Raw genomic sequence first — 17,483 nt, forward strand, 5'->3', positions numbered from 1 at the left:
CCTCTGTCCATGGGATTCTCCAGGCAAGAATACTGGAGCGGATTGCCATGCCCTCCTCCAGAGGATCTTTCCAACACAGGGACTGAACTGGCGTCTCTTACATCTCCTGTGTTGGCAAGCAGGGTTGGTTTGCTTGTATTTTTAACCACTAGCACCACCTGGGAAGTGTGTCTTCAAAAGCAGGCACTCATCCTCAAATGCTTGAATTCCTCATTTTCTCATGAGGCCCTTTGATGGTAGCTCCATGATCTGTTGGAGTTTCACCCTCAGTGAACATTGATTACAAGTAATCTCAGTTGATAATTACTGTTTCACAGAAGTTGTCACAGCTTGCTGCTTCCTTACAAAACTATGAACTAAAGCCTCATTACTTTTCACGTTAATGTAGGTGGCCAATCCCAAGAATCTTACCTTTTCCTGAAGACTATTTCCCACTATCCGGCCACTAGTACCAATATTTCTATCAGTTAGAATTCAATCCCAATGAATAGAATTTACTGTGCAGTTAGTCCCCTACATACGACCTTCAAGTTTTGAACTTTGAAAGATGTGAATGTATGTTCGCATGTCTAGTCACATAAGTTAGTTCACGTGTCTGCATACATTGTCACATGTGTGGTTGTGCTTTTGTGTACTTAACTGTACAGTACTGTATAGAATATAGAAGTACACTATCTTTATTTCAAGCCCAGGAAGTCCAGAAGCAAGTGTAAAAGCAACAGTGATGTTGCTGGTACTGGTAATAAATGCCAGCTATTGAACTGTACTGCAAGACTCCTTGGTGGCTCAGACAGTGAAGAATCTCCCTGCAATGCAGAAGACCCAGGTTTGATCCCTGGGTTGGGAAGATCCCCTGGAGAAGGAAATGGCAACCCACTCCAGTATTCTTGCCTGGAAAATCCTATGGAAAGAGGAGCCCATGGGGTCGCAAAGAGTCGGACTCGATTGAGCGATTAACACACACACACTGTAGGATTAATAATGTTTGCTTTCTTGTGTGTGTATGTTTGTTTTTTATGTCTTATTTGTGTGAAAAGTATTATAAACCTACTATAGTACAATTCTATATAGCTGATCTTGTTAGTTGGGTACCTAGGCTAACTTTGTTGGACCTAGGAACAAATTGGACTTACGAAAGTACTCTTGGAAATAAACTCATTTGTATGTAAGGGACTTATTTTAATGAAAATTTACTGTGACTTGATAAAAAAGGAATGGACAGGGATCTGAAAAATAAGGGCTTGGAACTGGCAAGAATCAATGCAGATTCTGAGACTAAGAAAGTAGAAACTACAACAATGATCGAAAAAGCCCAAAACTGGCCTTGCTTATGTCATATTCTGCTTTCTTGGATAGAGGAGAATAGAATACCTAAATCTGCCCCCCTGGACCATGTCTAATGGAAAGTTGTCATTTTCTTAAGACACATTTTCAGAAATAAGAAAAGGATGCAAAAACAGCCAAGCCACATGCAAATTTTTGGTTGTACACAAAAGCTCTTGTAGAGGATGCACACGAATGACAGTGTATGTCAGAGGATTCCTAATAACCAACCCACATACAAATAAATTAATTTGATTCAGATTTTTAGAAAATTATTTTAGTTCATTTTTTTGCTACAAATTTAAGACAGGGAGTTTGTAACTTGGCTATTATGAGTTCATCAAGGCCTCCCTGTCACTTTTCACCAGTTTTTATACTTGTTCTATATTTTCTTTTCCTCTTTTATACCCTTTAATTTTCCCTTTGTCTTAATTTAGTATTCCATTCCTAAGAAAGGTTCAGAGGATGACAAACAGCACATATATTTATCTCTTTTAATAAAAATGTTTAAGTAACTAAAACAATAATATTAATAATAGTGATACAAAAATAGGGTAGGAACTGTCAGTGGATGAGGGATTTTTAAAACTGTCAGAAGATACACAGCGGAAGGGAGCAGAGTGAAAGGCAAGATAGTAAAGAAAACCACAGCCCTCAAGTGGCTGAGGATAATCGTCTAACAAAACCCTGGCGTCACTGCTCAGCATCTACAGGGGAAGAAGAGTAGGAGAAGCGGGGCTGAAAATAAGGGGAAAACTCTGAACATGATACAGTTTAACTGCTCAACACCCTATGTAACCCCCTCACCCCCAGGCAGAGAGCAGGAAGGAGCCCTTTAAATAGCACATTTAATAAAGACTTTCAGTGAAATTTCAAGGAGAAGTTTAGGCTCCAGGTGGACTCCCTGTTACTCTGGCATAGAGGACACAGCCTGAGCACTGATTCTCTAAGTTCTCATCCTAAAAGAAATTCAAGGAGATGTAGCTTGCCCACCTTATCCACAGCTCTGGAGACTCTCATCTAAGGAAGAAACTTGGAGAACAGTACTATTCAAACAAGGAAGGAAACTTACACAGAGACACAGTCCTTCTCTATTAAATATGAATCAATGTCTTTAGCACTGATGCTGAATCCACCCCCCTTATTTTCTAAATTCCATAGTTGAAGATCTTGATGTTTAGCATTCACATGACTACTCAAAATAAAGATCATATTTTCCAGCTGTTCTTGAAGCCAAAGATGACAATGTGATAAAGTTCTTGCCAATGGGGTGTAGCAAGAAACCAAGCATTCATCTTCTTGGAAAGACCATGGTATTATTCCCAATTCTAGGTGGGGAAGGCAGAGAAAGTAACGAGAGGAATTACATACGGAAGAATCAGTTCTAGGCACCTCTGTTTATTCTGTTACTCATTCAATTAACTAAAAAAAAATTTTTTTTGAACACATACTATCTATGAACTCCAGTACCATTCCAGGGAATTCAGAGAAAAGTAAGACAAAAACAAGAGCTCTTTGCTCTTAAAGAGCTCCTAATATTTCTGTGGAAATTTACTCATATAAACCAAGCACCACACAAAGTAATGGGATTCCCTGGTAGCTCAGTTGGTAAAGAATCTGCCTGCAATGTGGGAGACCACCTGCAGTGCAGGAGACTTGGGTTTGATCTCTGGGTCAGGAAGATTCCCTGGAGAAGGAAATGGCAACCCATTCCAGGATTCTTGCTTGGGAAATCCCATGGACAGAGGAGCCTGGCAGGCTGCAGTCCCCATGGGTTCGCAAGGGTTGGACACAATTTAGTGACTAAACCAACTCATGCAGAGTAATACTTTTAATAATGAAAGTAGGCCTAAGGGAAAGGAGTTGAGAGAGAGAGTTTAATTCTGTGAGGCTGTTGTAGAGTCCTTAAAGTTTTCGAAAGAGTCAGTCTCTAGATACAGTTACACCTGAGGCTGGCATCTGTGTGTTGCAGAAAACAGTGTTTCCATTTTTTGCTTAAACCAGTTTGAGTTTACCCTCAAAGTGTAATCTTCTGTCACTTACAAATAACATTCTCTGAGCTCCTTAGCTCTATGAACTCTCTGGCTAAGGAGTGGAGAAAGAGAATAACCAAAGAACTGCCAGTGAAAAAGAGCAAACAGGAGGAATAAATCCAAAGAGGCTGGAGGAACCTCCTAGAAAGCCACACTGGGAGAGCCGCATGCTGGAAGGAAGGTGCATGGAATTTACATACCTCAAAGCTGAAAAGGCAGGAAGAACTTAAACAGAATTCACACAGTCACCTGTGGAACTGTGTTGTTTCTGGAAACTGAGAAATGAGTTCATGAGAACAGAATTCGAGGGGTCCCATGGAGCCCAGTCACAGGTAGTCAGTGATCGACTGAATGTATTCAATATAATGTAAATTTACTTGGTGGAAGTAATTCAGTAATTTATTGCAGCAAATTAGATGTTGGAATGAAAGTGTGGCTATGGTTGTTATGCTTGTAGTCCAAATAGAATCGATTTATGATTAACAGAATGGTGTGAACTGTACAGCTGACTCACTTTCTTACAGTGCGTGACAGTAGCCAATGAATAAACGCTTAGCTTTCCAGCACATCTATATTTGCGGAGTAATAAGCAACAAGCTTCACTGTCTTGCCCTCTATCTGCATGAGACAATGAGCCAGGAAGTTCACTTCCTTATATTTACATGTGAGAGAAGGGGTGGAACCTTGGACTGCGATTAACTGGCTGACATTAAGTGGGTGTAAATATAAAATCCCGAGTTTCAGAGGAAGTTTTAAAATATATATGTAAAGACAGAACGCAGGGAGAGTCTATGAAAGAGACCTTGAGTTTTTAGCTCATCACCACTCAACACTGGATTCTCTTTCTGAAAACAGGATTGAAAGGTGTTTGCGTGGGACATGAAAAAAATGGTTCTGAGCGCAATAGAGGCTGAGGAAGATGAGAATGAACGACTTATCCAGCTGGATAGTGGCGGTCTTGGGGGTCTTGAACGCCAAGCTAAGCGTTTTTCCATCAATGTGTGGACGATAGGGCAATGTTGCAAAATATTGAGAGTGCAGTGAGGGAAATGATTCAGGGCGGCAAATTAGAGGCCTCTTGGATAAGGTGAACTAATTGCTGAGAACTGTCTAACTTCTGAGAGTCGTCTGGCGGGAAAAAGCTGCCGGGTGTGGACCTCCCCAGCACTGCGCGCACTAGGCCCCGCCCCTGCAAGGCTCCGCCCCTGAATCCGAGGAGAGTGGAAGCTGCACCAATCCAGAATCTCAGTTTAGCCTAACCCCGCCCCCTTCCGTCCCGTCCCGCCCCCTTTGTATCCCTGGAGACACTCTTGCGTCCTCTCTCTGCGCCTGCTCCGCAGTGTCTGGGAACCACCGCGGGAGGAGAGGGCAGCGCCGGCGCCCAGCACCTGCCACAGGTGAGGGACACACTTCGGCGGAACAGAAAACCAGAGTTGTTCCCCAGGACCAATCCATCGAGATTCGTGGCGGACTCCAAGAAGCAGATGGGTTATTTTTCCAGGCAGTCCCTCCTCTGACCCATACAGACCTTCCTCAGTCAGTCGAGCGACAAGCTTACTAAGCCAAGGCCCTCGCCATTTATTTCAAGAAATGCATAGAAGGGGGAGCACAGAAGGGCTCTCTCCTCGCCGCCATTTACCCTCTGAGGGCAGTGGAAAAAATCAATTAGTCCTGTTTAGAACTGGGTAGGAACTGAGATGCCCTCGGTTTTGGTAGATAACCAAAGTTTGAGAGATCACATTATCACTAGTCACATTTATGTAAGAATACACCGATTTTTGTTGTTGTTTAGTCCCTAAGTTGTGTCTGACTTTTGGGAAGTCCCATGGACAGTTGGAGCCTGGCGGGCTACAGACCATGGGGTCCCAAAAGAGTCCCAAAAGAATATATCAATAGTATTTCAGATGTATTGATATTTCATTGAATTAGTGATTAGGTTCTCCAATAGGAACTATACTTCGTTTTATTTTATTTTTTTATGGTTTGCATCTTTAATCATTGACATAATAAGTCAGCTGTCACAGCAGGATTCTTTTTTTTAAGTTTATATAACTACAAGTAGATACCTGGTGTTTTGTGGTACAAATAAATCTTATTCCATGATTTGGAGCAGTGAGGGGAGTTAGTGAGTTAGTCTGTTGACTAATTTTTAACTTTTTTCTTCTCTCCTTTGCTATTATTCTTTGCTTCCAAATTTTCAGGCTGAAGTCTGTAAACCTGGAGAGACCTTCAGCAGTAATCTCCAAATGTAAGTCGAGTGAAACATGGCCCACTTTCAAACACTTTTCCTGCTTTAAGTGTTGATTTAACTATCAGTGCATGTCAGTTAGCAGGAAATGTGTGGTTTCTGTTTCTTTAACAACCTGTTTACCTATCATAGAATGCTAAATGTGTCCAAAAATACAAGGGATAAACATTTACTGACTTTTTGTTTTATGTGATTTTTTTTTTTTTACTCTTTTCAGGAGCAGATTACTGACGTTTCTTCTATAGTTTTTCTTTAAACTTTCATAGTAAAAGAGCTTGTGATGATAATAGGAAAAGTTCCAATTCTTATCGATGATCTTGTTGATGATGGTAGAATCATATTTATTTTGAACTCTCTTGTGACACATGATATGTTTGCTTGCTGTGTGTTTATTGGTTTTCTTTCTCACATTTCACCTTTTTCCCCCAAGGTGACTGAATTCTGGAAATAGTGGTCAGCCTCAAACGTAGTTACTCCCCAGGTAGCCTGTGTCTATACAACTCTAGGCTTCCCCTTCCTTTGTGTTTCTTGATAAGGGTATCTCTGGGGATTGTGGGGGAAAGAGGATTACTCTTTGAAGAATTTTACTTGGGGGCCAGAAACTTAAACTCACACCATGGGACACATTCAGCCTGATCCACCCCTCTCAAACCTTTCATCCTGTATTTCTCCATTCTCATTTGTCTTTGCATGTGGGGGCCAAACTTAGAGATTGTAACTGTGATACAGGAGCCAACCAGGAGATCAAAGAGTCCACCAAATCTCCTCTGAATACCAACAGTGGAATGGCTTAAGGCAACCTTTTGATCTTTGTCTCAGCTCCTGTGATGCCTAGAGTACACTGCCCACTTGGTAGCACTGGGGGAGCTGCCTCTGGGTCCCCTAACAGACAGCTTCACCCTGACCTCCTAGGGCTAGGCTCACTTGGGTACCAGCCAGGGAAGTACCTCTCATTATTCTCCCTTAGGTACCCGTCCTGCGGTAGCACCCACCATGTGTGGTGTGGAGCTAGGAGGACCCTGATAAAGTGTCAGTTGTGAAGGATGATGGGTTCCATTTCTGCTTCAGGCCTAGATCAGCCACTCCCAGCACTAGTCCCATTCCTCTGGATGGAGCCCACTAGAAAGCAGGGAACACTCTCTAGTCCACACCAGGAAAATGATACTGTTCATATTAACAAAGAAGAAAAGGCTTTCTTCACTCAACAGGTATGATTTCAGCCTGAAATGACAGGCCCCTAAGTGTGCTTGCATTTTTTCTCACTTATTTTCCCCTTGGTTTGCTTCTATATGCTAAAATGCAGCTATTTTCTACTCTAAGAACATTCAGCAGAAATAAGACTGAACTGATCAGACATAAAAGAGATGGTGATTACTTAGATAGGAAAATAATATGTTACAGGATCCTTTTACATATTTGATGCGTTTCAAATATTATGTGTGTCATAAAATTTGGTTAAACAGCTACCTATTATGTAAAACAAAATATCTTTACATAGCCATGTATGGATTGTAAAAAACAAATACCCCTTTCCCAATAGGCATAGGCTAGGGAGGATGTGGGGCTTAGAGCAGCGAAGGGAGCCCATCACATTCCACCCTAACTTTGAGCTTAAACTTTCAACATAAAATGGTTGAGGGATATTTTTTCCAGCGCACAGTTAATAATTTTTTTCCACTTTATCATTCAGCTCTGACCACCCCCCATTCAGAGTTGTGCCTTGAGGCTTGCCAGCAGGGCTTGCAATACTTACATTAAACTAAATTTAAGAGTAAAGGTGCTCCTGCTGCTAATGTTCTTAGATCAGAGGAGAGCAAAATGAAGGAACTGGCAGCTGAAACTTTAATGGTTGGAAACATTGACTCAGATTAAAAAAAAAAATCGCAGTTGATCTGCGTGATGAAGAAGACATGTTCCTCTCCACGTCTAACATGTGCATAAGATTTTATTAGATGCTTGTATTTTCTAGCAAAAATGGTCTAACACAAGTAAACATCAGTGAGGATTAATTTTATATCACAACCTGGTAGGCCAGCTCTTGGGAGGCTTATACACGCCTTGCTGGAATACGTGAGATGGCACTGAGTTTCAGGGGTTTGGTCCCTCTGTGTGCGAGCTAAGTCGCTTAGTTGTGTCCGACTCTTTGTGACACCGTGGACTATAGCCCACCGGGCTCCTGTGTCCATAAGATTCTCCAGGCAAGAAGGGGGTAGCCATTCCCTTCTCCAAGAGATCTTCCCAACCCAGGAATTGAACCTGCATCTCTTATGTCTCCTGCATAGACAGGTGGGTTCTTTACTACTGGTGCCACTTGGGAAATATATTTAGTCCCACTGTGTACAAGTGTCTGGGTCTTCCTAGTGTTTGAAGAAATTTCAAGTACCTTTTTCTGGTTTTGAAGCTCCTTGAGAAACCCTTCAAAGGTCCCTAAGATTATGCAGAGATCACCTCTGCCCAATGCCTTTGGTAAGCATAGGGACTGTTAGAACAGAGTCTTCATTTGTCAGAGAAGGAATGTCCAGACTGAATCAAGCACAGGCTTCCTTTCTTTCCCTTTCCAAATCCCCTCGGGGCAGACACTGGGTTAGGAGCTGAGATGGCCCAGATTTGCTCTTATTTTCTCCATAACAGCTGAGGACTCTGCAATGTAGAGTCTTCACAGCTTCTCTGAAACAGGCTTACAAGGAGTAGGATTGGGGAGCCTTTGCCCTTTAAATCTGTCCACTGGGTCTAATTTTGCCTTAGCTTTAACTTCTCACTATGTGTTCTATACAGTATTGTCATTTAGTAAGTTCTGTTTATCCAGTTAACAAGTTGATATAACATCTGATCAGAAAAATACAAATTTTTATATACAAAAAAGTAACTTTCTTATGAAGTTATGGCATGCAATACATTATGTTTCTTAAACGTTTGTTTTGGAGGCGATGACTGACATTTGCTATTTAGACTGAGTGCTTTAAAACTATAACTGTATAAAAATAAGTAGACCTTATGTTTCAAGGATCATATCATAATCTAATAATCTGGGCAATGTTAGGATTCTATAGACTTCCCCAATGGCTCAGTGGTAAAGAATCACTTGCAGTGCAGGAGGCACAGGAGATGCAGGTTTGATCCCTGGGTCAAGAAATCCCTTGGAGGAGGAAATGGCAGTCCACCCCAGTATTCTTGCCTGGAGAACCCCATGGACAGAGGAGACTGGCGGGCTACAGTCCAAAGGGTCGCAAAAAGTCAGATGCGACTGAGCACACACACACACGCATTATATCTAAAACATGACACTTATCTCCATTAGAATTTTCTCTTTATTATGCAAATAATTATTTTCAGGCCAAGGTAATTTTTTTTTTTTTTCAGAAACACTAGACTGCCTATTTCCACACTGAATTTCAGAAGGCTTTTCCTCAAATCTCATTGCTTTTCCAGCCTCCATGTTGCCATGGCTTTGTACACAGCTCTAGAGGAATAGGTTGTCTCTGCAGGCTGCAGGCAGTCCTACCTTGAATCTGACCACATCTCTCCACCACCTCTACCTAAACCACCATCCTCTGTCATCCAGATTTCATAGCAACCTCCAGCTGGTCTCCATGTCTTTCTTTCTGTCCTCTACAGTCTAAGTCCAAAAGAGATGCCAGAGTAATCCTTTCAAAGCAGAAGTCAAACTGTGTCACTCCTGGGCTCAAACCCTCCAATCAGCGTTAAAGTCCTTTAAGACCCCGTTATCATCAGAACACCACCAAATTTCTCCCTAACTTCTCTGATGTCATATTTTTCTGCTGTTATTCATCCCTGACTACTGGTGAGCACTGGGTCCTTTTTAGTTCCCTGCTTGATTTTCAGCTATAGATCCCATCATCATCTAATCTTCTGTGTTATTTTTGCTTGTTTGTGTATTGTCTGTTTCCCCACCATACTGACCCTATAATATAGATTCTGTGAGGCTAGAGATTTTTGTCTTTTTGTTCACTGCCTCATCTTTAGCACCTAAAATAGTACCTGGCACTAAGCAGTAGCTTAATGCATATTTGTTGATTATATTTAAGGCCCAGATTGATGGTGATTTACCCTAGGTCACAGAGATAATAAATACTGGAGGAAGTGATTTAGAACCTGAAACAAGCCTTGCTTATGGGTATGTGACCCAGGATGGTAGAGGTAGAAGTGAAATGGTAGAGGTCAAAACTTGTGGAGGTAGTGGTGGTAGAATCAAGAGGCTCTGGTCTTCTGAATGCCTCTCCAACAGGAGAAGGTGAGTTCTTTTGTATCTGAAAGTGCTTGTAACATGCGACAGTTTTCCACTATAAGTTCATCAACATCACGCCCACACTTCTTCCTTTTTGGAGTAAGATTTAGATAACTGGATTTTATAGATCTGCCTTCATTATGGCTCACTTACTTTCTCCATTGTAGCATATTGCACTTCCCAAAGATAGCCACAATATCTTCCATCCCACATCTTCCTCTTACAATGTGACTTCAATGCTTTCCCCTCAGTGGGTGAGTCTATTTCATTAGCCTTAAATCTAGGCAGCCTGTTTTAACAATGGAAGTCATGCTATGTGACTTCCAAAGCCAGACCCTGGGAATACAGCCTCCACTTGGCTTTTCTCTGGGTGCTTGCCTTTCTAGCCCTGAGCAACCACTTAAGAAGTATGAGGCTGCCATACTAAGAGAAAGCCCAAGCCATATGAGGAGGTCACATGTATGTGTTCTGATAGATAGCCCCAGCTGAGGTCCCAGATAATAGCATTCACCACCAGATATGTGAGTGAAGACCTTATGGGTATTTCCTCTTTCCCACCACTGAGTTACCCCTAAACTTCTGAGTCTTCTCAGCAGAGGCCCCAGTAAAAATGAAGTAGGGAAAAGCTATCCCCACTGTGCCTTCTCCTAACTCCTGACCCACATAACATGAAAGGTAATACATTGATTGCTGTTTTAAGCAATCTTTTTTAAACCACTACACTTTTAAATTGAAGTATAGTTGATTTATAATGTTTCAAGCATATAGCAAAGCGATCAGTTATATATACTGAATATATGTATAAGGTGAAGTGAAGTTGTTGCTCAGTCGTGTTTGACTCTTAGCAACCCCGTGGACTGTAGCCTACCAGGCTCCTCTGTCCATGGGATTTTCCAGGCAAGAGTACTAGAGTGGGTTGCCATTTTCTTCTCCAGGGGATCTTCCCAACCTGGGGATTGAACCTGGGCCTCCCATATTGGAGGCAGATGCTTTACCATCTGAGCCACCAGGGAAGCCCCTGTATACATATAATATATGTATACTCTTTTTCAAATTATTTTCCAGTATAGGTGATTACAAGATATTGAATATGGTTCCTTGTGCTACACAGTAGATTCTGTTATTTATTTTATATGTTGTAATGTGTATTTGTTAATTACAAATTTCTAATTTATTCCTCCCCCCTTTCCTTTTTGGTAATCATAAGTTTGTTTACCACATCTGTGCGTCTGTTTCTATTTTGTAAATAAGGTAATTTGCATAGTTTTTTAAAAGATTCCACATATAAAGATTCCACATTCCACATATATCACATCTAAGTGATATTATATATGATATTTGTCTTTGTCTGACTTCTTCACTTAGTATAATAATCTCTAGGTCCATCCATTGTTGCTGTAGATGGCATTATTTCATTCTTTTCTATGATTGAGTAATATTCCATTGTGTTTGGAATATTATCTTTTTTATCCATATCTTTTTTATCCACTCTTTGCTCAATAGGCATTTAGTTTGCTTCTACATCTTAGTCATTATAAATAGTGTTGCTGAAAACATTGGTGCATATGTTTCTTTTTGATTTAGAGTTTTCATGTTTTCCAGATATATGCCCAGCTGTCTCCTTATTTAGAACTGTTCTTAGCATTTAGCACTTCTAAGGGAAAGCCTTTATTTGTGAGAAAATTTTTAGAAAACAGCAAAGTATGAACAATTTTAAGTTATTGTTTGTAACAGGAGAGCAAAGCATGAGTATTTGAAATCCATAGCTGCCCTAAAAATCTTCACTTTTTAATTGCAACCAGCTCTACTGACGAAACCCATACCAAAGCTCCTAGTTGTCTGAATCTTCAACACATTTATCAGATTTTCTCTTCTCTACTTTGTGATGGAGATGCAGACAAGTAATAAATTGGCCAAAAGGCAGATAGTGAGAAAAATAATGAGAGAAGCCACCTGCAGTATTCACTCACTGAGCTTCATGCCTGAATAACAGAGCTAAAGATCTACGCGCAGAGGCATTCTCAGCTCAGATGACTGACTAGATCTCTAATAATGTCTTAAAAGATTCTTTGAATGATTTACTGTTTAAATACTGTTTCCGTTTATTTATTTTTTTTGGCAGTCCAAAATGACTACCCTGCCCCCGCTGCCCATGACACGCCCAAAGCTTACGGCCTTGGCTAGACAGAAGCTGCCGTGCTCACCAAGAACAATTCCAAGGTATGTGACCCTGGCTTTCTTTTTTTTTCCCTACAGAAGAAATTTCTTGCAGTAAGAAATGTCAGTAACATATCTCAGCAATAAAAATTGTTTAAAGACAAAAGTACTTTTTTATATTCAGAATGTTCAAATTTGCTGTTTCAGAAAGATTGATAAATCTTATTCAAAGATTAAGATTATATTTATTTAGCAGGCAAGTGCTCATTTGGTCATTTTATTTCCTATTGCCATTATATTGTGGTTCCTGCAAAGCTTTGGAAATACATTTCCTTTTTAAAATATGTGTGGAAAAATTGAAAGCAGAAGCTGTAGGCGTGAAAGTTGTATGGCTTCTAAACCACAAGACCTCGATCCTGATTTCTGTTTTGGAGGAAGGAAGACACAGTCTTACTCTGAGGGTAAACTAGTAGTCATGATTTAGCGCCTGAAATGATCCTAGAGCTTGAAAATACATCAAACCTCCCCTGCCTGTGAATGGCTGCTGAATTCAGGGAGTTTTCATCTTGGGCCGAAAACCTGCAGGGCAGGAACTTGATGTTTTTGATTGTAATTATGCATATTAACTAAGACTGTGTTACTTAGAAGTTTCCACGTCTAGTTTTATTGATTTTTAATTATGCACATATTATTTATCAACAGAAATAATTTGCATATGTAGGTTTGATTATCTTTTTATGCATGCCTTTCAATTCCTACAAGGCATAATGATCAAAGTATTATGAGACTGCTTTGTTCGAAGAAGCACCATACCTCATTTTTGGTATTTCTGGCAGAGACCAAAGCTCCTGGACCAAAATAAATACGTTCAGCTAAACTGGCCCCAAAGTTCTTTTGTAATAGAAATGAAATTTGTAGAAACTGTAAAATAGAATTGAGGAAAATTATGTTTACTTTCAAATAATTTGAAAAGCAACATTTTTGATAGAGGCATAACTTCAGTGTATACATTCTTATTTTCCATCTTCCTTTTGGACAATGTGAAATATTTGCAAAATCTGAAAAAGCTAGCTGCTTCTTCCTGTCATTTTGTAATAACTGAGTTTACATTTTCTTTTCAACATGAGCAAAAACATAACTCAGTGTCACATCCCTAGGATAAGACAGATTTTAAAGAAAAAAATTTTGAATTCTTTTTATTAAAGAAAAACATTTTTATCATAACCATTTAAGGCAAAATTTTTAATCAACATTCTCCATTAGTTTCTGAATAAAAAGAGATACTTGTATATCCTGTATTTCAGTTGCCATGATATGTTAATAGTCTGCTTATTCTTAAAGGTGCAAGGGGTATGAAGAATGAATATATTACATGTGTAATATATTTCTCATTAAAGTCTTCCTAAAATCACTTTTAGCTTGAACTTTTAATAGTAATTTGAGTTTTATGTGTGATTTTTAAAAACCGCTCAAACAGAATGTCAGAGCAAAATTCTATGTTTTCAATGAATAAATTCAACACATTTGTATCAAATAGGGGTGTTTTAGTTCACGATACTGTGCTGAACACAATCTGACTTCTGTAGCTGGAAGGTTGTGAGAGAACATAAGTAAAATGGACAATCTTAAAAGTTTTGAGGAGAAAACCCCATTTATTTAAGAAGGTAGACTATTTTAGTATGTTGGTGTTTTATTTGTTTACATACTGAGTTCAGTATTCTTCCCTTTTTCCATTCAAGAAAGTTAAAAATTTGAAATTATCAATGAAGAGCCTAACACTGTAGCTCTTGCAGAACATTTATTATCTAAGATATTATACCCTGAATATTCCTGTTCTCCTGGCAGCATTTTATATGTTTCGTAGCTTTTCACCTCGATAAGGCAGTTCTTTATTATTTCTTTCTATTTCATTTAGGTCTGAACTGATCAAAGAAAAAGATGACATAGATCATTATCTGGAGGTGAATTTCAAAGGATTGTCAAAAGAGGAGGTTGCTGCGTAAGTATATACCTCTTAAAGGTACTTTAATATAAAGTTTGTTTTTTTGTCTTGATTCTTTGTTGAAATTTCAATTTTCCTGTGCAGTTCTTTTTTTTCACTGGAACATGACATTTAAAAATTAAAGCTCATATTAAATAGTGATAAGTCACATCTATTGATCTTATACATATCAAAGTCTTTAATTTTATGACTTTCAAAATTCTCATATTTACTAAGATATTATACTATCGTATTTGTAATATTTTAGTTAAGTCGGTGTCATTGATCACTTAATAGCTTCCATTTTAGGGTATATTGCCTCCATGGGGGAAAAATGCTTTATTAAGAGAAAGAGTTGTGTTATCTTTTTTCCTGGTGATTAAAAAGAAATCCCTGACTAATGTATATTTTCTCTCCCATCAAAAACTTATAAAAAGAAGTAATGGATCATAGTTTATTGGTTAATTTAAAAATAATTCCATGTTTTTTTTAATGAACAATGTAAACTTTGCCATTTTACTGCTAGTTAGAACCTAATATGTGGTCTGAGTAAAAATAGTATAAAAATCCATGTAAGTTACTGAGAAATAAATAGAAACCTAGAATAATAGCTAAACAGGTTTAATATTTCTTACCTATAGATGTGTTGACTCTGTTATTATCAGATTTTTAGATGTAAGTATTGACAAATAGAAATCTTATATACGTACATGCATCTTATGGAATTTATTAGATGGCTAAAATGTTAAAATATTTTATAAAACAAATGCTTTTAAAAGAGTTTTTCTATGTATATTATCTAGTGCTATGGGATTCCATTGAAGAGGTATTCCTATTGATGGTTTTGGTGTAGGTTTTCTTGCAGTTTAAAATTCAAAGTCTCTTGATACATTTCATTAGATAATTGTCAGTGTGCATATAGCATGGAAAAATGGAATAGTTCATTCTATCCATATTTTATAGAGTGACAAAAGTTACAGTAAATATAATCACTGTCTTCCTTGGAGTTCTATTGACTGCCAAGTGTAATATCTGGGACCTTTGGTTTTTAAATGCTATTCTAGTTGCTAATTCATTAACTTTCCATGGTAACCTGTTGGGTAAAATTAAAGGTCAATATAGTCTGATGGTGTGATTCTTTCTTAAAAGAAAAATATATGTGAGTGATATTTTCATTTTGATTTAAATATGGGATATCTAAAAAAATAAATATAATGACTAGCTATTAAGAATTAAGAATTAAATTTGGAGTTAAACTTAGGCTTCACTTATTTAACAAACTAGACACCTTTATGCTTAAAATTTGCTTTCATTCTGCACTGAAGAAAACATTATTCTTAAACAGTCCAGAATAGGCTGTACTGATGAGTGTTCTCTTACAAATATTGTTTTCACTAAAGAAGTGAAAGTGAAATTGTTAGTGACTTAGTCATGTCCAACTGTGTAACCCCATGGACTGCAGCCTGCCAGGCTCCTCTGTCCATGGGATTTAGCAGGCAAGAATACTGGAGTGGATAGCCATTCTCTTCTCCAGGGGATCTTCCAGACCCAGGGATTGAACCTGGGTCTCCTGCCTTGCAGATAGATTCTTTACTTTACACAAAACAAGTAGCACTGGGTAGTTCTCAGTCTTCAACATTGAATTCTACTTAAACCTACCTACACTTGAATACTTTTTTAGGTCAGAGCTCTTCCCTAAGATAGTGGGTACAAATCTTAGTAGGAAGTTTTTGTACTTGACTCACTATTATGCTTCTGACTGATACACATTTTAAATCTTGCCCTAAACGAACTAATTGAATAGCATGTAAAGGACAAAATTGATTTCAGCATCTCCCAGCAATACCCAACAGATGCCATGAGGAATTATGCATATTCCAAGCAATTTCTGCATACAACTTTTAATCAGCCATTCTACTCTAAAAAGATGAAAGATAAATGCAGGAAGCATTTATTAAGTGCCTACTTTATATCTAATACTAGGATTTTCACAGAGCGAGAAACAGTGTTATTTTACTGTAAAATATTTGGTCTCATCTTTATCTTTATTTGAGATAGTACAAGTAGGGAATAAATATGCAATGAATGAATCCTGATTATACTGTGAGATGTAGCCTAGAGGTCTGGAGAAAAATCAGAGAAAACTAAGATGTTGGATAAAACTTGTCAAAGAAGACATATTCCAAGTTTGGCTCCTTATCTGTTAGCATTGTATAATGAACAAACTGGTGAGTCACAGGTCCTCACTATACAAGGACATAATGGGGAGAAATGGATGAATCAGATTTTCAATCAAGCAAAGCAATATCTAAGATATATCCTCAAATGCCTCTCTAGACTGCCGTATTCCCTAAGATGATAATAGAAATGTATACTTAGATAATTCATGTCCATTAGCTTTGATGTCCTGTAATGTGGATGTGTTCTTTGTCTAGTCCCAGAATAACCCTTCACTGTCTACTCTAAAATTTACCAAACTATTGGTACTAATACATAAACTCGCACTCCATGTCCCTCCTATTGCAATGGGTTGGAAAGTTCTGTTCTTGTCTAAGGATTATGTCTCTACTTGTACTGCAGGTGCCATCCCCTCTTACTTGTTCCAAGACTTTCTCCAGCCGTTAAACATATTTAATTGCTACATCATCAATTTCTTTTTTTGCACTGATTCAGTTTCATCAGCATTCATATCTACTCTAGTATTTACCTTGACTTCTTATCCTCTTCCAGATTCTACCCCATTTTTCTCTACCCTTCACAGTAACTGAAAGCACTATTTCCATATTTCTATATCCTGTCCTGAGACCAGCTGAGATTGACTCTGAATAGATTTCCAGACCCAGAACTCACTGAAATCTGTTTATTGTGATCAGTATTCTCCTTTTAAATCACACCTAATGGTCATATGTCTGTCCTTATCTTTCTTGATGTCTGCACATTATTTGATAGAGTTGAGTTCTTTCTCTTTGAACATTCTGTGCTTGTATCTTCCACGATGCCATGTTCTGTGGTTTTCCTCCAGACTGTTTGACCACAGGCAGAGCTCAATAGCTAAATGATAAATGAATAAATAGGTGGAGAATAACTGTTGGATTACTAACACCATGAAATCCGTATTGTGCTATGATATTCTTTGATTACAGCATTTTTAGTTCAGTATTGTAGGTAGCTGGTTCACTGTTGTATTGAGGAAGTTTAATTCCTCAAAAGTGTATTATGTTTACAAGTAAGAGTATAAAATTTAAATGGATAGTTGAGCAGGACAGGCTAAAGTAGTTGTTACTGGAATGGCCAAACCTAGTTGATGGGGAATCATTTTACTTTAGACTGAGTAAAATGGTTCAAAGGCAAAGGGCTTCTGAGTTTTTTATCATCTACATTTACAGAAGGAATCCTAGTGTAGTGTTCTATACTTCTTAAGTGGCCAGATTATTGCTGTGCCTGATAATGACATTTTGACTTTCTTAAATAAGTGGTTGAATAGTTCATTGATAG

The 17,483-nt window shown here is 38.5% G+C and overlaps 1 protein-coding gene across 1 annotated transcript in view; it reads left to right on the forward strand.

The window, feature by feature from the left end:
• The first annotated feature begins 4,694 nt into the window (after positions 1–4,694).
• The window catches only part of TTC29 (tetratricopeptide repeat domain 29), a 272,705-nt gene continuing 259,916 nt past the window's right edge, over positions 4,695–17,483 (forward strand). The window contains exons 1-4 of the mRNA XM_027956246.3: positions 4,695–4,753; positions 5,558–5,604; positions 11,973–12,070; positions 13,923–14,006. Coding sequence (XP_027812047.1) covers positions 11,979–12,070; positions 13,923–14,006 — 176 coding nt within the window. The 5' untranslated portion in view covers positions 4,695–4,753; positions 5,558–5,604; positions 11,973–11,978. The remainder of the gene's footprint in view (positions 4,754–5,557; positions 5,605–11,972; positions 12,071–13,922; positions 14,007–17,483) is intronic.

Source organism: Ovis aries, chromosome 17 (assembly GCF_016772045.2).
Source record: "Ovis aries strain OAR_USU_Benz2616 breed Rambouillet chromosome 17, ARS-UI_Ramb_v3.0, whole genome shotgun sequence".
NCBI classification, from domain to species: domain Eukaryota; kingdom Metazoa; phylum Chordata; class Mammalia; order Artiodactyla; family Bovidae; genus Ovis; species Ovis aries.